The sequence below is a fragment of the Lichenostomus cassidix genome, chromosome 1Ab, assembly GCF_008360975.1.
Source record: "Lichenostomus cassidix isolate B80296 chromosome 1Ab, HeHo_3.0, whole genome shotgun sequence".
Classification (NCBI taxonomy): domain Eukaryota; kingdom Metazoa; phylum Chordata; class Aves; order Passeriformes; family Meliphagidae; genus Lichenostomus; species Lichenostomus cassidix.
Window position 1 is genome coordinate 4454070 of NC_139481.1, and position 19815 is coordinate 4473884.

General features: G+C 39.6%; 1 protein-coding gene across 5 annotated transcripts in view; it reads right to left on the reverse strand.

Annotated features, from left to right (window-relative positions):
- DGKI (diacylglycerol kinase iota) overlaps positions 1-19815 on the reverse strand; it is a 168338-nt gene that overhangs the window by 92281 nt on the left and 56242 nt on the right. For all 5 annotated transcript variants that reach the window (XM_085049507.1, XM_085049505.1, XM_085049506.1 and 2 more), the window contains exons 2-4: positions 9002-9110; positions 2835-2930; positions 760-834 (exon numbers count right to left, since the gene is read on the reverse strand). In XM_085049507.1, the coding sequence (XP_084905633.1) occupies positions 760-834; positions 2835-2930; positions 9002-9110 (280 nt within the window). The remainder of the gene's footprint in view (positions 1-759; positions 835-2834; positions 2931-9001; positions 9111-19815) is intronic.

Sequence of the window (19815 nt, forward strand, 5' to 3'; positions counted from 1 at the left end):
AAGCGATGGGGAAATTCCCACACATTTCTTTGCACAGATCCCAGCAGGGATGAAAAGGGTGGAGAGAGATTTCCCTAACACACTTCCAGTTAGGAATAATGCAGAAAAACCACAGAGGGGAAGACTGAAGTCAGTGATAGATATTCTGCAGGTGCTTGGGGGTGATCAGGGGTACTTGAAGGAAATGAGAAGCAGGAGACATGCTCACAGAAATAGTGGTATTAAAAGGAAAGGTTTGATGTTTTCCATTTTACAGACAAAAATTTGATTTCTGAAGTTCTGAGGAGAAAACAGTATTTTCTAGTAAATTCAGGGGAAAAGGTTCACATTAGCATCTTGTGCTGCATTGCTCATAATAAGTGTAGCTGTCATACAATGATTTATGCTGACTTTAAGTGGGAAATTTCAAAAGCCCAATTTTGTGTAGGACAGGATACTCCATTTCCTAGCTCCAATTTTTAATCTAGAAGCAGAGGGAATTCCTTTTCTAAAATTAAAATCATGAAATCATTATGTGGTTTTTGCTCTTCGTTTCGCTTTAAATTTTGTTGATTTGGGGTTTTTTTATGGTTCACGGGGTTTGACAAAATACAGGTTAAAAAAGAAAAAAGTGGCATTTAAAGTCAATTTTTGTTAACGATTACATTGCTAAGACAGCTGTGATAATTTAATTTGGCACATAGTGCTTTCCAGACTCCCTGAAAGAAGAATTAAACTCGTGTTGGCCACGCCAGGCTCCAGAAGATGGCAATGTCTCACCTTCTCTAGCTGCTCCATGCAGGCGTTGTGCACCACAATCTTGCAGGCAGCACATTTCCTCCGCAGGGCAGACTTCTGCAAGAGCAAAGGGACACAGGTGGGCATGGAGGGGAGCTATTCCCAGCAGGAAAACAAAGTCAGATGGGAAACAGGAGATGTTTTGCTCCCTATGTGACATATTTTATTTTTTTCACTCTTTCGGCGCTCTGTACTGTGTACAAAACGAATAAATGAATGAATGGAAAAGGTCTGAAGCTCTTCCAGCTAAAAACTGGACTTTGGGAAAAGGAGAGCGACAGCACTCCAGCTTGTGAGGTGGAGATAATCACTGGAGGTAATGCAGGAAATATAAAATATAGCGTTTACAGCTATAAATGCTTCATTTTAGGTGGCAGATCAGCTTGTTAGCACTGCAGAGCATCACTCTACAAGTGAGCAGCCAATGAAGAGGATGAGCCAAGCCAGTGCAAAGAGGAGAAAAATTGCACATGAAAATCAGAGAATTCAGATCAGCTCTCAAGAGGTCATCTCCTGCCTATCATATATTTAATTTGATGGGTCTGACCATTGTCTTGCAGAAAAATACTTGGGTACTTGGGTAATTTTAGCAGAAAATGATAAAATTCTCAGAAAATGCTGTTAAATGCTTACGAAATGTTACAGCAGAGACAAAATTCTCAATTATGCTGGTTAGTTTTATTAATTTCAGTAGGGCTTTTGAATAATTTCCATTGAATCCCCTGGGCCAAGGCTTATCAAAAGCAAGAGAATACATCCAGAAGAGAGAATATATTTACTTATTTTACTTCCATAAACTGAATTTAATTAACCAGATGGAATTAATTTTCATAGAAATTTAACTTACAGACTTGTGCTTGAGGGACAGAAGATTTAAAAATACACAGTAAATTGAAATTTCTTAGCTTCAGATTTTTACATTCCATTTATTCATGTCCATTTAAATCCCTAATAAATTAATTCTTTATAACTCGCAACATATTTTAAATAAGCTCTTGAAGAAACAGGGAGCACAGCTTCAGCTCACATTGTGGACTAATTACAATAATGCTATTAATTCTCATAATTATCCAGATACACCCTAACTGTGCATGGTTCAGAAGTACACGGAGTGATATTTTAATGTTTCACCTGAAGAATCATGGCATTGTGTAGCAGACTAAGTTTCCACATATACAGCTTGCATTGTATAGCAGACTAAGCTTTTGTGGCTTCACAATTTCAAGTATGTTTTTTTATCTCTGTGAAAATCATTTGCAACATATCACTGAATTTCCATGCTGCTTAAACCATGAGGAAGAATTTGCTCAGTTTTAGAAACGCAAACTTCTACTGAGAGCACAAGAACCATCATCACTCTGGGTCAGACCAAAGGTCCACAAAGCCTCTGTAAGAGGGAGTTGGGTTTTTTCTTCTCTTTAGCTAAAGAAATTTAACTGATAAATTCAGCAAAAAGAGCTCCTGAAGGAGGCTGGGAGAGTAGAAGTCAAAGATTTTATGGATCTGAGATCAGTCCAATGGAACTTTTCCATACACAGCAGAAAAGCTTCAACAGGAGAAAGTTAACCTTGAATATTCCCAAATAGTCTGAGAAGGTAAGCACTTAAATATGAGTGCACTCATTGCTGGTGAGGGAATTCAAGAGTTTGGAAAATTCAGTTCAAATCCTTGCAGTGATTCAAATTTTAGGAATGGGATCAGACCCTCCTCTCAGAGGATGCAACAAGTGAAATATTTGAGTATATTTTTATGTAAAATAGACTAGTGTCTTTTAACATTCCCAAAACATCTCAGTATTCTTCCCTTTTTTCCTTTACCATGTTAGTAAAGCTGTTGATTGCATACATTCTCACTGTGTAAATAATCTGGGTCAATCAAAACTGGTTTGGACTTTTTTCCTGCAGCAATAAAGTCTTTACCAGCAGTTTTTTGCCCTTTTTGCTCTCATTCTAAAACATGGGCAAACAATTCAAACTCTCAAGCAACTGAACACTGCATCAGTCTGAAGCCAGGCTTGTTACCTCAGAAAGGGAAAAAGAAATCCCAAAATAACTCACTGAGAATTTGACTTGGCAGCTTTCCTCCCCCAGGTAGCAGAGGTCCCCAGAAACATTTGTCTCTAGCCACAGATGCTCTCCATTCACAGCATTTTCCTGAAAAAAAAAAAAAAATAGATAGTTGTTGATCTGTTTGGTGAAATTCAGCCATGTGAGTATAGAGGGGGGAAAAAAGAAATTATTTTCAACATCAATTCAGAAAATTAAAATTAAAAAAAAAAACAACCAAAAAACGGGAAAAAAAGCAAACACAAAACAAAACAAAGCAAAAAAAAAAAAAAAAACAAAAAACCAAAAACCAACAACAACAAAAATCCACCACCACACCATCAGGTGTTGCTTTGGTTTTCTACAACACAAAGCCATAGCAGATAACAGAATTAACCAGATAATCCTGGCTGACCATCCCAGTTTAAAGAATGCTGACAATACAGTGATGCACCACCAATCGATACCAAAGTATTTTTGATCACAGTTCAATAAAACTTTGCTGATGTTCTTCCAGCATGCTGCAAAGTTTAACTGGGACTTGAGATTTCATAAGCACGAGGTGAACACAGAATTTTAAAGAAACAGAAAATCAAGAGAGATAAAACAAAAAACACAACTAATGAACTTTCAACTGGAGAAACTAAAAAAAATTGAAAGCTGGGCACAGGAGTGAAAAGCAACATCCTGACCATAGTTTTAGGATGATGGGATAAATTGGACAAGGGAAAATGTTTTCTTTGGAATGGTTGGGTCAACACCCTGTGAATACATTAAAAAAAATTATGGAGCCAGGAGAGACCAGACTTTATACATGAAAGAACAACACATTTATCTGAGAATGCTCTTAAAAAAGAATCTACCTAGCACACTGACAGTTAGGAGTGATCAACAGGCTAACATCTAACTTTGTCTTGGCAGCCTCATTTCACTAAATGTGTGCCTTGATTCTCTGCAAATTCTTGTTCTAGAGAAACTTGGTTGTAGCCAGACTATGGGTTCCACTAGCCTGCAATCCTGGTGTGACAAAAAACCCTAAAAATCTCCTGTACACTACTTGAGCAAGGAGAATAAACAGGACTCGTGTTCAGGCAAAATTAGAGCATGCTGGAAAACGCTGTGACAGTGTGTGACATTTGGTTCCCACACTGCACAAGTCACCAAGGATGACGCTCACCAAACAGATGGCGTCCGACAGCAGGATGCTCTGAAATAGCCATCTTGGAGAAAATCATTTCTCTAAAATACCACTGTCAGTTCCAAAGTGATGAAATGAGATCGCTTCTCTGGTTCCTTGGGCAGCGCAGAATAGCAGAAGTAGCAAAATGCTTTGCTTTCTGGAGTGAATCCACCACAGCCAGGACCTGTGCAAGGCTGGGAGAGGTGCTGACCAAACCCATGGAATTCACTTCAGGTGAAACAAGAGGACAAAACCAACACTGGGTGTGTTCTGGTCAGAGATCTACATGTCTGCAAGTTTTTAACTTCACCAGAAAGTTCCAATTCCCAGAGCACAATGGTTTAGGTGAGGATTTTCAACACTTACATAATGCAAAATAGATTCTTAGTACGTGCACTAGCTTGAGAAGTTCTTCCAGCCTTTGTCAGAGGGTACATTATTCAGATTGCAAACTCTTTCCCTCATCTGTGTCCTTATTCTGCAGCTATTTTCTCTCCAGCAGCAGGACATGAGCTCACCAAAGAGTGCTTGACCTGAGCACATCCTCTGCTGACAAAACAGTGCCAACTCGACATTACAACCCAGAGATAAATTTTGTAGGTTACAAAAGGTCCTTAAGAAAGACCAACTATGAAAGCTAAGAAAGCACACAGCTCCTGGGACAGAATTTTTAATCAGGAATAAAAATTACATTAAAAAATAGATTAACTACCCCTTCATTCAGACCAGGTCCACATAACTTGCCATCAGGATTTCTAAAGATAAAGTGGCCTATTTCCATAACCTAGTTTAGACCAACTGAGTTTGTTCTCTGCTGTTCCAGATTGTATGATAGATTTACATGTCTAACTTCACATCACTGTGTAAATAAAATTAGTAAGTAGTCTACAAGGATGACCTTTGTAGCTCATGCTGTCACAGAGCTCTGACACAACTAGGTAATAAAAATGTAAATAACCTGATCTGGCACAAGTGGCACACCTCCAGATATCCACTGCCACAAACAATTTCACAGCACTGTGTATGAAAACTCACAATTTCAATTCCAGCAAATTGACTTTTGAAGAATCTTTCATCCCGAATCAGAGCAAAGAGCTGAGACTGCCCAGGATGAAATGCCTTCCCTCAAAACTCTTTTCTTGTCAGTTAATTTGTCTCAATGAGATCAAAGGGAATTATTTGCACTCCACTGTTTTAAATTTTCCAGGGCTCTGTCATTTATATGATGAGACATTTTCTCGCCACTCATGATCAAAAATCATGATACAGTCAAAGGAAGTGCTGTGACCTTTTATAAGCCAAATATTTTATTCCCTTCTGACTGAAAATTTTGACAAAACTCAGTGCTATACTATGAAGAATTTTGACTTCAATAAAAGGGTATTTTCTACTGCAAAATTTACAGGCAATATTCCACAAGTTGCTGGACAAAAGGATATTCATCTCCACACACCACCACAGAAGCTGACAGAGGTCCTTGGGATCACCTCTAGGATGATATCCAGTTTAACACAAAGCTAAGCCACACTAAAGGCTCTGTCATCTCTTGCATATTTTGAATTTTGACACAGACTTTCTTCTTACACAGACTTTCTTCTTTTCCATAAAATATATATGCCAGTTTGGTTTATTTTGCATTTGATGTCTTTCTGTTGGCTTTAGGATTTAATGGCTTTGAAAGCAGCAGCCATTCCCTTTCTGTCCCTAAAGCCACAGACTCCAGCCTCATGCTCTTGCCACTCTCCTCATGCTGAATCTGTGGCTGAAAAGCTACACATAAAATCAGTTCAACTAATGGAAAAAATAGATATCTTATCTACCAAATCAGCCAGACAAAATGAAATTCACGGTTTTAAATTTCCCAGGGCTCTGTCATTTATATGATGAGACATTCTCTCGCCACTTAAAAAAATCAAAATTATATAGTCAAAGGAAGTGCTGTAACCTTTTAGAAGCCAAATTTTTTATTCCCTTCTGAGAGAAAATTTCCCTGTGACCACATAACTGTTGGATCTGCCACAAGGAGGGATGGGTTAAAAGAGGCTTCTGTGGGATTGATGCTTTTGGTGCCAGCTCAGAGTTAGGGCACCTCAGCTGACCCAACAAATCATGCTTTTGGGCTGACATGCTCTGCTCTGTGCAAAATGGATCCTGTCCATCACTGTGGCTAACACAGCAATGATGTGGCCTGATAAAGCAAACTGTGAGCTCTCCCTCCTCGCCAGCTCCCCAGCCTTCCCCAGGGTGTGAACTCAGCATGCTGGGAAGGAAAAGAGCTCCTGCTCGGTGCAGTGGAGGCAGCAGAGCTTGCCTGGCAGATGCTCTCAAGGGACACACGAGCTCAATCTGCTCCCCCAGATGGAGACCTCCCATCTGATTGCTCCTGATCTGTTGCCACCTTAGCAGCAAACAAAAATAATTCTGGTGTAGCAAACATCCCTTGCATACGGAACGAACACCACACAGAATCCCCTCTGAAGTGGGGGAGAAATAAAAAAATTCAAGGACTAGGGGTTTGGAAAGATGTAATTACATGTGTGTGTTCATAACTTGCTGTGCACATTTCACTAATCCAACTGGATTTCTTCAAGTGCTCCAGCACAGTAAATGACAGAGCAAGAGTTAGCATTTTTCTAAAGCCCTCCAGCATCTCCATACCTCCCTGCTCTTCAGGCTGCAGTCAGCGTGGTTTCAAAGGCAATGCAGATAAACCTGAGTGCTTTCATTTGCCACCTCAAGCAGCTGTAGCTATTCAGTCAAACAAATAAACCAGTCAGCCCAAACTTCTAGTTCAAAAGAGTTGTGAGTCCAATTGTAACAGGAGGAGTGGAACTCTCTTCCTCTCCTGCTGACATCCTGCAAAAAGTTTTCTAAGATCTCTAAAATTAGTCAGTAAGAGAATTTTCTCTTTGTTAACAGTCCGGCAAGAGAGAAGAATCTTTTTGCAAATATACATTTGGGTGGTACTTATGATCAGTGTAAAATTGGTGCTCATCAATCTAAACTTAATTAAATATAGTTGTAAGCAAAAATTATTACTTTTAGCCCTTTTCTTTATGAAGTGACTATTGAGCATAAATAAGATTGTTTGGATGTCTCTTCCCTGTCTTTCTGCCAGGTTTGGCTTAAGTTTTACCCTTACCTCTGAAATTGCAGAGTTTGCAATACTCATGTTGCAACAGGAGCAATGTCTCAAATATTCCTCTGTGTATATATATGCTCAATTTTAACTCTACCTTGGTACATCGTAATTTGGGAATTCACAGTATTCTGTACAGTCCTCCTGACCTAAGCCTGCTTCCACATGTTTCCAAATGCCACTTTTCAACTTCTACTCCAACACATAGTCTTCTGTTCTTTTTGAGATCTATAGGATTTCTGCCTTTTTCTTTTATAAACACTATTTATGGTATAAGTTATAATATTTCTCCTCTTAAAAAACATTCAGCTTGTACCCAGAGAACTCCAGCTGTGCATTCACAGAACACAAAGCATGGATCACTCAAGTTTTTTCATTGATTTCCAACAATGGAAACTGAATATCTTCAAATGCCTCTTAAGATGTGGGGGAAAGATTCTGAGTCTTCTTGTCATGGGAGAAGGAAAGATTATGGGCATCAACAGAAAAAAATGTAAATATTAAATTTTTTTTTAAAAAGAGAGAGCTTTGGGGATGGTCAATACTCCACTGTTCCAGTGGCTGTCAATATTTTTGTAGGCGCCACAGAAAGCAAGAGCTAGAAGGCACTCCTTAAAAGAAAATCACAGGAGGACTCTGTGTACAACCCTGTGGTTATAATCCTGGGGAGCAAATGGCAGTAGAAAAACACACAAAGACTCAGATCCTCAAAGGCACACAGGGAGTGCATTGGGTGGCTCAGCCTGTAGTTAATTGAGAATCTGGGCTGGAATTACTTATAATTTAACACTTGGGAGGGATGTCTAAAATGGGGGAGTGCAGGAGAAGGGGATGTGAATAAACAAATCACAGGGGCAGCCTTTTAGGTCAATTCCTTCTTGGTAAGGCACACTCAGCACTCCCCTCTGGTTATTTTAACACCTACTCAACCCTGTGGCCCTGGTGTGAGCAGATCACCTTAAATTATACAGCAAAGCTACAATTCGACTGGAATTAGGTGTAACAAATGTGATTGAACTGGACATTTGTGAGAACATTAGGGAAAAGAAACCTCAGGGAAGAGAGACAGTAACAACAATAATAAAGAATACTGGGGGGGTTGTGTTAAAAGCCTTAAGGGACATGAAAATCATCACCTCTGTTTTAGAGCTAGAGAGGCTGATGTGCTGAGAGGCAAAACAACTCATCTGAGCTCATCCAGTGCCAGTGCAAAGAATGGAATCCCACTCTCTGACTCAGTTCACAGGACCATCTGATAATTGCAAATCACCTGCAAGGAGCTCTCAAAAATGGAGGCAATGGCCAGGGAATTCTTTCCAGTTATTACTGTGAAGACTGTGGTAGAAAGTATTTCCTCCCTGCTAAGCCAAGTGACAATTTATGTTCATGTCACTTGGACTTTGGAAAGATCTCCCACCATGGATCCTTGGAGAATCATCCTCAGAAATACTGAAGAGCAGGATGATGTACATGGGGATGCAACACACACTGATCCATGCTGCCTTCCAGTGATTAAATACAAAAACTTCTTCTCTGGCTCTGACACATCTTAATCAAAATATCTTTTCACTCTACCTCTACACCTCCAGATTTAATTTAAAACTTATGAGGTTTTTCTTTCTTGAAATTCACTACATACTAAAAAGCTTTTGTCCATTTCAACCTCCCCACATCTCCAAACCTTATTTCCATTGTACCTCAGATTTGAGAAATACCTTTCTCCCTTTACCAGTTCCTACAGCAGGTCAGCTGATGACTAGCCCTAATTTTGAAACCAACAAAATATTATGTTGATTTAAGGATGGAGAGCAGTGACTAGAGACACTGCTCAAATTAACTGCCAAAAAACCAAACACCTACAGTCCACTCTAAGGCAGCTCTGGGTTCCTTCACAGGTCCATTGGTGACTGGGATGTTGAGGGTATGCACAGGAGCCAAGTGCTGGAGGCCTGACCTGGAGATTGCCTTCCTGCAAATGGAAAAGAAAAACACCAATAAATGGAGTGTTTATATAACAAATATGTATCTCCAACATAATTACCCAACATCCTCCCCAGCCTTCTCCAGAAATCAGAATAGGCACCACAACTCATTTCAACATCAGGGAATTGGTGCTTGAATGCCATCTCCTGCTAAAGCAGTTCAGGGGAAGAATGAAGCAACCTGATCACTGGAAATTACTGTTTAATGCAGATCAGTTACTCATCTGGCACTAAGCTGGAATATCAAATCCAGTGGACTCTCTGTGGGTCTGTTCCCCAGGGTCAGTGGAGTCCTTCATGCATTGCACCTATTCCTTACAAACCAGCTGGACCTGTTGAGCCAATGTATGCACAATGCCAAATACCATTTATAGGAGAGACAAAATATCAGTTGATACTAAAAATCAAACACCTGCATATGCAATTGTATATATTAGAACCTGCTGGCCAAAATTATCTCAGAGCTTCAGCTGCAGCGATTCAGAAGAGGACAAAAATCATCTCAGGGAGATCTCTCCCTTTGCAAGCCAAATGCACACATCCCCCACAAAGGAAAAGGCCAGGCTGTTTGTGTAAAGTGCATTTTTGTGATACCACTCCCACAGTGCTGCAGCTATTTATAGCATCTCCTAATCTTACCACTGTCCCAAGGCAATAAAGGTCAATTGAGCCAGTGGAGACAATCCAGGTCAGCCATATGCTAAATAAATCATTTCATTGTCCTGAAAATATACAGTGCAATATATATCTGCAGCAAAGGAGCTTGGAAGCCTGGCTGCTCACAGTGCATGGCTGGAAAAATCGAGTGAACTGAACCAGAATCTCTTAAATCCCCTCTTGTGGACAGCATGAACAACTCAGAAATCAACTTCAGCCTCTGATCATGCAATACCCTCTTTCTACTTAATGTGGGCAAGACTTTGACATTAAGGGGTTTTTTTTCCAAAATATTTTGCATTTGATAAAAGAAGGGAAGAAGCCCAAGGAAGATACTTTTACCATCTGGCAATGTATCAGGGGAGAACAATTTAGCAAGAAAGGTTTTATGCCAAATTTATCAGTACAACATAAGCTACACATCTCAATGTCTGGACTAAGGCCTTAGAGAAATAAGAAACTACAAAAATGTTTTTACAATGTATTTTTCAAGAAGGTTTTTCTATATTTGGCAGTCTCCCTCCAAATACCTGCTGTTTTCACTATCAATGTAATTATTCAGGCTTCCTAAATACAAGAATACATTCTTGTGTCTATTTGTGGTTTATAACATTAGTTTATTTGGGTGGAAATATCACTTTTTCCACTCTGCATCACTGGCAGGGGCAAAGCAAACCTCCTTAGGTCTGTCCTCCCAACAGAGGAAGGTAAATCTGCATAATGAGTGGCTGCAGACATCTCAGCATCAATCCCTGGGTTCTGTTTCAGGTCAGAATTAGAGATGTGCAAACCTCCCAGGGCAGAACCTGAGACTTGGCCCACATTTCCACAAGAGCAAGATGAGGCTGATGAGCCTTTTTTGGGGAGACCTGGCACAGTTTGGTGCCAGCAGCCTGTCCTCCCTCTGTGTGCCAAGCTGGATTTATGGCTTTGTGTGGAAATTACACAAAACACAGGCATGACAATAACGCCTTTTTGGGGTTTTTTTCTGGTCTGTTTTAACATAAAAGCCTTAAAATTATCTCAGGGATGGCAAATTTGCATCAGAAGTGACCCTTGGGGTGGGGAACAAGCTAAAAATGTCTACTTTTTCACAACTTCTTATCAGAATTTTCTCTCAGAGCAGAGACACAGTGTCAAAACACACTCTGTGCACTGCAGAAGCCTTTCCCATCAAAAAAGGAGGAAAAAAAGGCTTTAAAAAAGCCAAAGAGCAAACACATGGCCTTCCAATAAGTATAAAACAGACAAGAGAGGGGGAAATGGGGAAAAGGAAGGTAGCACAGATCTGATAACAGAGCAGATGCTGAGTGTCCAGGTGATCAGATCTCATATTACTTTGACAAATGACACCATCTGGCACTTTTCCAACAGCAAGGCAACACGACTGGCTTTTAGTTGTCTTTCCCAGAAATTTCATCTCCATTCTGCTGAGTGCATGAATGAAAACACAGGCTTGACAGCCAGCCTTTCCCATAGAAGTAATCACTGTTCCCCTGATAAAGGACAGACAGAAAAAGTGAATCTGTGGTTTCATCACATATTCCATTCTTCAGACTATGAAGACCACAACTTTGTTAAAATGGACTCAACCAGCCCAGCTTGCTGCTGATGAAATAAATAATGGTGCATTATTTATTTCGTCATAAATAATGAGATGCATTTTGATAATTACTCTTTCACATCCAGCAATCAGTCATTTGTAGCAGATGTTATTACTGACTGAGCTAACACATCACCACTGTGAACAAGCATGGGTACACAAAAATGTCCACATCATTGAATATACAACTAACAAAAATATCTGATACTAATTCCATAGTTGAGACCACTAAGGAAATTCTTCAACAGAGCAGTCAACTGCGTTGACAAAAGCAATCAGACATTCAAACTGTTCAAGTACATTAACTGATTTTTTTTTTTTTTTAAAGCATTACATTTGCATTTTGCTGAAAAGTCAGGCGAGACCCAACCTACTTATTAGATCAAAGGATTCATATTTGATCAGGGGAGATTTGAGTTTATATCCCAGCCTTTGGCTTTATTGAGCCTTTTCCTCCACTGAAGGCATATAAATATCCTCCAATGAGTTCTTTAGACTGAATAGTTTTACCTGAACCCTCGAAGATCACAACCATCAGTCAATAGTATGCAACCCATTTAAGTGCTAGGAAAAAAAAAATCTATTTGGAAAAGAAAGAGTAAGTTACTGTTGCATGTGGTTAACAGCTTTGACTGCCAATTTAGTTGTCACTGGTGTTGGAGTTGCTGGGGTTGTCACTGTCCTTTGGATGTGAGCATTACCTTTGGGTAATGAGAATATCAGCTGCAAGGTTGAGAGAACAAAAACCCAGAGATTGGCTTTCACAGATCCCATGGCTAGGACATCTGCTAAAAGAGATATTTTTGGGAGTCTTTTCTCAAAGTTAAGCTAGATCTTTACAGAGAAAGGGACATTAACTTGTATAATGGTGTTTAAGTTACAATAGCTCTGAATTTCTTCGAATATTCCGTGTGGATCAACCCTACACCTGGCAGCCCTCAGCTTTGCCAACCAGAGCTTGAAAAGCCCTGCACCAGGCCAGACAGCACCTGTGTGCTGCATGAACAAATTAATGTGCCTGAGTTTCTTTGGAGGTGGTTTTCACTCCCACAGTTTGGTGCTTTTGCATATAATGAAGAAAATGTACTGCTAATCTCTGGCATTATTTAAGTTTTCCCCACGCATCTCTGCTGACTGCATCATGACCCTGAAACCCTGAAACTCTTCCCAGCCTGCCTCCTGGGCATGTATTGTCCTCCTTTTTAGCTGATTGTTTAAATGATTATTTCACTGCTACATCGATTCCCAGATTTTTTGCATTTGCTATGAAAGGAGCCAACTTCAGCCAAATTAAATAATCTGTCTGGTGCACCAAGCCATTCCTGCCAGCAGCCAGCAGCAGGTGTTCAGAGAAGCACTGGCACAAATTGGGTGATCACACTGACATTCTCCAGTCCCAGTTTCCAGTAATCAGTAGTTTAAGGACTTCCTGAGCTGGAGGTTTCTTCCAGACCTTTGCACTTAATAGCCTGTAATGGCTCTTTACTCTAGGAATGTGTTGGTCCTTCCCTGAACCCATTTATAGTCTTGGTCTCCTCAGCAGGCTGTGCAATCAGCTCCACAATTTAATTATGGGCAATGTAAAGTACTTCCTTCTGTCTGTTTTTAAAATTCTGCCTGATAATCCAATTGCTGTATTATATTGTAAGTAACAGAGGGGAAGCACTTGCCTCTCTACACCTTCTGTGATTTTATGAATCTATTCATACAACTCTTCATTCACACACAACCCCAAGTGGAAGCACCTTGGACTACTTAGGACTTCTGTTAATCCTGAATCTATTTTATCATTATCAACATTCTCAAACTCAGTTATGTCTTTTTTGAGGTAAGACTGCCAGAACTAGAAAAAATATTCAACATCTGGCTGCACCAGACGTCTATCAGCGGTGACATCACACTTCTCTTTAATTAGCCAAGGATCTTTTTCCTGAGTGTCAAATGATAGTATGAAGTCCAAACTTAGTAAAGCAAATCTTCTTGATTAATTACTTGTCCTTTTGTCAATGTGGACTTTAGTTTCCTACATGAACCTTCCCATTTCCCTCAGGTTCATCCACCCAAGTAACAGCTCAGCCTAGGACACTCTCAGCACCCTCAGCAGCGAACACTGAGGCAAGAAATTCAATTAGCACTGAAAGAAACAGACCTTTCAGAACTCCTCATGAAATGCTTCCTTAAGCATCTGCTCCTCAGTGAATTGCTGTATGGAAAAGCAGAGATTTGGGTAATTTCCCAGCCAGTCAACACCCTCATCACCAATACCCCAACAAACATTTCCTGCCTCTCTCTCCAGCCCATCAAACCACACAGAGCTGTTTGATAAAAGGTTGATAAAAGGGGCATGGAAGCTGAAAAGTAACATAGTAAATTGACTTCCCTAGCAAGCTCTGGGAGGAGCACTTGGATTTATCACATCAAACACTTTATTCAGCTTGTATTGATCAAGGCCAAGCAGAGCCAACAAGCCTTCCTACAAAAGGAATCATGAGGAAAGGCAAAAGGAGCAGAAAAGAGCTGCAGAAAGTTGGATCAGGTTAACAGAGGAAGTGTCTCTGCCACATGATGTTGTCTCTTCTGTGTCAACACTGCACTTCACAGACATTTCTGTGTTGTTCACATGAAGAGAAGTTCTTTAAAAGGAAGCCTTTGCCCCTCAAATTCTGGGTACAGGAATGGCAGGTTACCTTTCCTGTCCCAAAAGAATAGATTCATGGAACAGGTTGTGTGTTACAAGAGGCATTCACAAGCTGTGGCATGAATATGTTTGCAGTTTCTTGAATGCAGACATGCAAACCATCCCTGCCCTGTGATTATAGTTGGAGCTAGATTTAGTGTCAAAACAGCACAAGTCCAAATGCCAGAGATCTCTAGTATCTATTTTTTTCTCTTCTCTGCTTCACTTGACCAGTAGGCACACATTAATCCCCAAATTTTACATTTTGGAAAGTAATTTATAGTTTCAATTCGATCCTGAACCGTGCTAAATTACCCAGTCCCTTAAATCTTATCTTCCACCAGGAGTTCACCTTCCCAGAAGCCAGAGAAAGCACATGGTTTTGTGTCAGCTCCTAGCAAGGTGACCAATATATCTTGTCCCAGATCTATAAGTCATTTCAGAGTCTCTATTGCATTAAAATCAGGGTGACTTTGTTCCTGCAGGCCTCCAGTGGCCAAGCCCTGGATCCAGCTTATTCCCCTGGAAATTCTGTAAGAATCCTCATCTGCAATGTGGGAACCAAAAATGGCTTCAATCCAAGGCTGGGATAATTAATCAGATAATTATTTTTAAAAAGTCAAAGTCATGTGGAATTCTCTCTGAGCTCCTATCAGAGCTCAGATTTCCATATATCAATGGGTAGCACCCATTTCTTCCTTCTGCTCACTTTGGGGTCTTTTTGCATTTTCTCTTAATTTATTCTCTAGATTTCTTAGCAAATAGGATAAAACATAAAAAAGGACTTACGGTACAAGGCAACTAAATTTTAGGACCAACAGGGGTTCCTCCCAATATTTTGCTTAAATATTGCGAAAAGATATGTACAATTGGGGTGATTACTCTTGCCACAACATGTGACAGACCTTGGAGGACTCCTTGCAGTAACAGAAATGTCACCATTAATTTTCATGAGCAGGAAAGGAAAAAAGGGATACAGGTGGTGATGCAGTAAAGATCAAGAGTATCCTCTACGCCTGTAATTTACTGAGAAAAGGACTAACAAAGGAGCCTAGGAAAGCTGGGGATAAAAAAAGATACAAAAGCTTTCTCAAACTGATTTATTTTGCCTTATTTTTGCTGCAGTCAAAAGCAATTTGTTTCAGAAAAAGGTTTTAATTTTTTTTTTTTTTTTTAGCCTTTAGCTTTCAAAGCCTTGAATATCATATCTGGAAAAGACCTTTTAGGTCATAAAATCCAGTCAGCTCTGTTTCAGGCAAACTTATCCTATGTTTGAATTCACAAAGTTAAAGACCCATTTCAAATCTAGCCCAGTTGCTCCTTCTCTCTTATTCTTACTGAGAAGCTATGCTAGATCTCCACTCTTTTCATCATTAAAATCCTTTTTTTGCTGTAATTTCCATCCGACATGCCTTCCCCTGCACAACCTCCCTTAAATTCCTATTATGAGCATCTTCACATTTCATCCAAAGAGTTAAAGTTGAACTGACAACCAATGATTTTATAGGATCCTTCTACAGGATAAAAGGCACCTGCAAGTTTTGATCCAGAAATCCTTCAATCTTTGGATCCAAACCCTTTGAGTGAGTTTATGTAGGGCAAGGATGTTCACGGGGAGTTAGAAGCTCCCATTTCAAAGATTCTGGAATCAGTCGAGTCACCAAGATGATCAAATTTAATCACTGTCTTTCCAGGCAAACAACAAGAAATGCTCTAGGGAGCTCTGAGCAGAATTGATTTCCAGCTGTATCTCAGACTGGACATCAGTGTTACAGGAGATTGATGTGTTTTTACTATTTCAGAAAGCAAAGGAAGTCTGAACAGGAATCATTTTCATAGCATATTTTCCTATATTTCATACAGACAAAAATCCTAGGCTATGCAGGACTTGCATTCTGTAGTTCAAATATAGACAAAGTGGTGACAGCAAATGGGATGGACGTGACTATGGTATGATTGTGGCTTTTTTTATGTTAATAATAATCCAAAATTTAAAAAAGAGTAGAGATATTCTATGTTATTACTCTGCCAACCAGATGGAAATAAGATTAGGCTCTTTTTTCCAGTTACTTCTTGGTGGCATCAATTAATCTTCATTTGAGCTGGAAGATAAAGAGGAGGAAAACAGAACAAGACAAGACAGGGAGGAAGGGAGGAATTTAGAGCAACATTTTAACATTAGGCTTGGGAATGTTTTCTTGCCACTCAGATGCTAGCACATGCTTTCTAAAATAACTTAATTTAAGGTAATTTCTCTATCAGACCAGGATCCTTCTATGGCATGAGCTATTTACACAAGCTGAAATGTCATTATGACTCAAGAACTATATGGTCTCAGATAAACTATATAATAAACTATTCTGTTTCTCTGTTTTTCTTTTCTACAAATCCAATGTATGCCTTGCAGTTTTGCACTGTAAGCTTCAGAAAATTGTTTCAAATGTGGATTTTTCTGAACCTTTCCATGCCCCTGAATCATTTAATGTCCTTTTCTTTCTTTGTGTAGAAACTTGTCATTGAAAATGGAGAATTTCAAAAATTGCTGCTGTACATTTCCACATTTTTCCCCTCATTATCAGCTTTCATTTAGCATACAAGGGTCTCAGAGGGGTCAAAAATAAAAATCTTCCATTTCTGAGTATGCAAACAAAAATTGAAAAGGCAATGGGGATTCATACTTAATAGACAAGAGAAAAATAATTCCACAGTTTTCAGACTGTGGATTAAAGAAAAAAAAAATATAATAGGGGATGCCAGAACAAGTTTATTACCAAGTAATGATATAAGAATCAAATTTTCTTCCTTCCAGATATATAAATACCTAGTTCTCAAGAAAGACCCAGAACAAAAGCAAGCTTTAAAGCAACCCAGAACAACGATTTTTTTTCCTAACAAAAGATTCTGAAAGCACCCAAGACAGAGAAATACCCTCTCTTCTGAAAAGCAAGTTAGACTTTCAAACTCCAAGCACAGTCTAGAGAGCAGAGAAGGGAATTCAGGCTCTGCCTGCATAGTTCATGGGGAAAAAAAAAATAGAGAAGAAAAAAAAGCCTACATCTACTTTTCATTAGAGTGACACTCGAGAAAGGCAGATAAAAAATATAAAACTACCATTCACTAACCAAATCAAGTCTATTTTCTCTCTAAGGAAGGAAGTCCAGCGACTGAGATAAGAAAAAGCTTTTATCCCCCACTTTCCCTCCCTAGGATCCTATGAGATATAAAAATTGAGGCAAAGAAAATCCAACAAGTGTCTTTTTCTTTTCATTCCTCACCACAAAGGCTACACAGTTTGGTGGCATCCACTGCTGGGCTTAAAAAAAAAAATCTTATTTTGAGCACCTAGAACAAGAGACCCCTAATTCCTCATGAGGCTGGGAGATACCAAGGGGACAAAAACCACCTCTTCATCCTCTCCACACCATCCCCAAATTTCTCCCACTCCCTCTGACATGGTTTTTCTGCTCCCATCCCAAGGGAGCAGAGCTTGTCCATCTATTTAATTTCCTTCTGTTTGAGACAAACCAAAAGGGTTCAGCAGAAGGTAAGGAAAGAGGATTTACTGTAGGAAGGGAATGGCAGGACTTCATCCAGAGCTCAGATGCTAATCAAGAGGGTTTGATTACTTTTAACAAGTTTTAGAATGAAAGGACAGAGGCTTGGGGATAAAATTTCATCCAAAAAAACTGAACCAGGAATGAAGGATGTGTGTGGAAAATATGATAAATCACCACCCTTTCTCCACATCAGCAACAACTGTATGGCAATACAGAAATGAGAAAAAAGTGCACCTCATGATGAGATTCCCCCATCCCTTCAATCCACAGAAAGCAGAAAACTTAAGAAACAGCTTCAAACAAACTTCCAAAGCCCTGCAGAACCCCAGTGGTGACAGGTCCCCAGTCTGATGTCACCCCATTCCCTGTAACTCCTTGTGCCTGACTCCTGAGCCAGCTGCTCACCCATTGCATGATGTGTTTGTCCAGCTGTTTAGCTCTGAATAAAACACAAATTATCTACCAAAAATACTTATGATCGAAGCTTCTTCTTGATAATCAACTTTGGAGTTACACATAACTATTGAAAAAAAAAAAAAATCAGATTTTCTGCAGCAAACCTTACCATTTCTGCCTGCAGGAGAAATCACACCAGGCTTCACATCAGATCAAGATGACAACATGGCTTGTGCCATGCAAGGTTACAAATCTCCCTGGAATCACTACTGAGGTACAAAAGTGAACTCAACACATCCACCAGAGCAGTGATCATGGCTGAGGTAAAGAGGCTCTCCTTTAGCTCTCCTTAGCAGCTCTGTTGATCTAGTTAAATAAATGGTATAACTGGAGTTTGGGTTATGTTTTGGTTTTTTTTTTTCTTTTGGAACCAATTTCAGAAATGTTCATTTTTCTCATAATCTGCCGTTTTCTTTTTTCCATCTAAATTATACATATGTGGTTTTGCTTCCTCCCTGTTGACTCACCAGTTGTATACAAGGAAGCTAAAAAAACCTCCTCAACACAAAGCACTGTCAAATGCATAAAACAAGCAAACAGCAGGGAGGAAGGAGACTTATTTTTATTCTAATTTCTTTTTGGCTGCACCAATTCTGGGTGCTGCTGCTTCTCTTGTGCTTCTACAGCTTCAGAAAAGGACAGAGTGAACTGCTGGTGCTCCTTCAGGGTTGGATAAATCCTCAGACAGGATGATCTGAAAGCCCACCTTGAACTGGAAGAGATCTGGATGTTAACCTTATGGCAGGACATGTCCTATTACTTGGACATTGTTTTAATGTGAAAGAGATTTTGAGGGTAAAACAGGGATTTGTAATGCTACACTCTTAACTCTTGTGTTGGCCTATTATTTAGTCACAGAGTTCGAAATACTGATTTGAAATTAAGTCACTGACAAGACCACAACAGAAAGAAAATATTACCTGTTTATGCACTGGTTTTATTATGAAAGAATAAGATCAGTACCCGAGGCTTTTTTCTACCATTGAGCATTAAGATGAGATGATAACTGATGGGAGATTAAAATCCTTTTCCACAAAATTACCAGAGCAAAAGGCATCAACTGTACAACCATCCCACCCACTTTTACCCTGGAGTAACACTTGTAGCACCAAATTCAATCCAACCTTGACCTCAGATTTTCTTGGGGTTTTTCAAGTAGGGAGCAATGGTACCAAGGGTTTTATTCCTCTCAACAGGATAAAACTACATGTCCCCTAAGATTTGGCCTGTGTGGGAATGCCAAGTCATTTTGCATTGACACATGACTAAATAATCATTAAATCATGCTGGTTTTCAGGTAGAATTAAATCTGGATTAAAAATCAGCTGAAGTGATCTGCTCACCGTGCCTTGAACTGGCACTGTCTCCAGACACAGCATTCTTAAAAGAAAGAAAATCCAACTCCTGAATTTGAGTGAATTAAAACTAAGAATTCTCCTTTTCCTTCACTTTCCTTGGTTCACTACATCAGCCCCACCAAGCACAGTGAGGTTCAGAAAAGCAGTAATTTATTTTTCTCCCTATATATTTTACGGTTGCATCACCTATTCCAAAAGACACACAGAGAAACCATTTCTTTAGACAACTACCCATTGGATGAAATCACACCTTGACCACAAAATGACAATTGTTCTATCAAAGAGGAGCAAAAACATCCCAGCTGCCTTTTCCTCCTGACAGAAACAGAAGCAGCCAGGCCAGGACACCCTTTGGAACTCATTGCACTCATATGAGGTGAAACC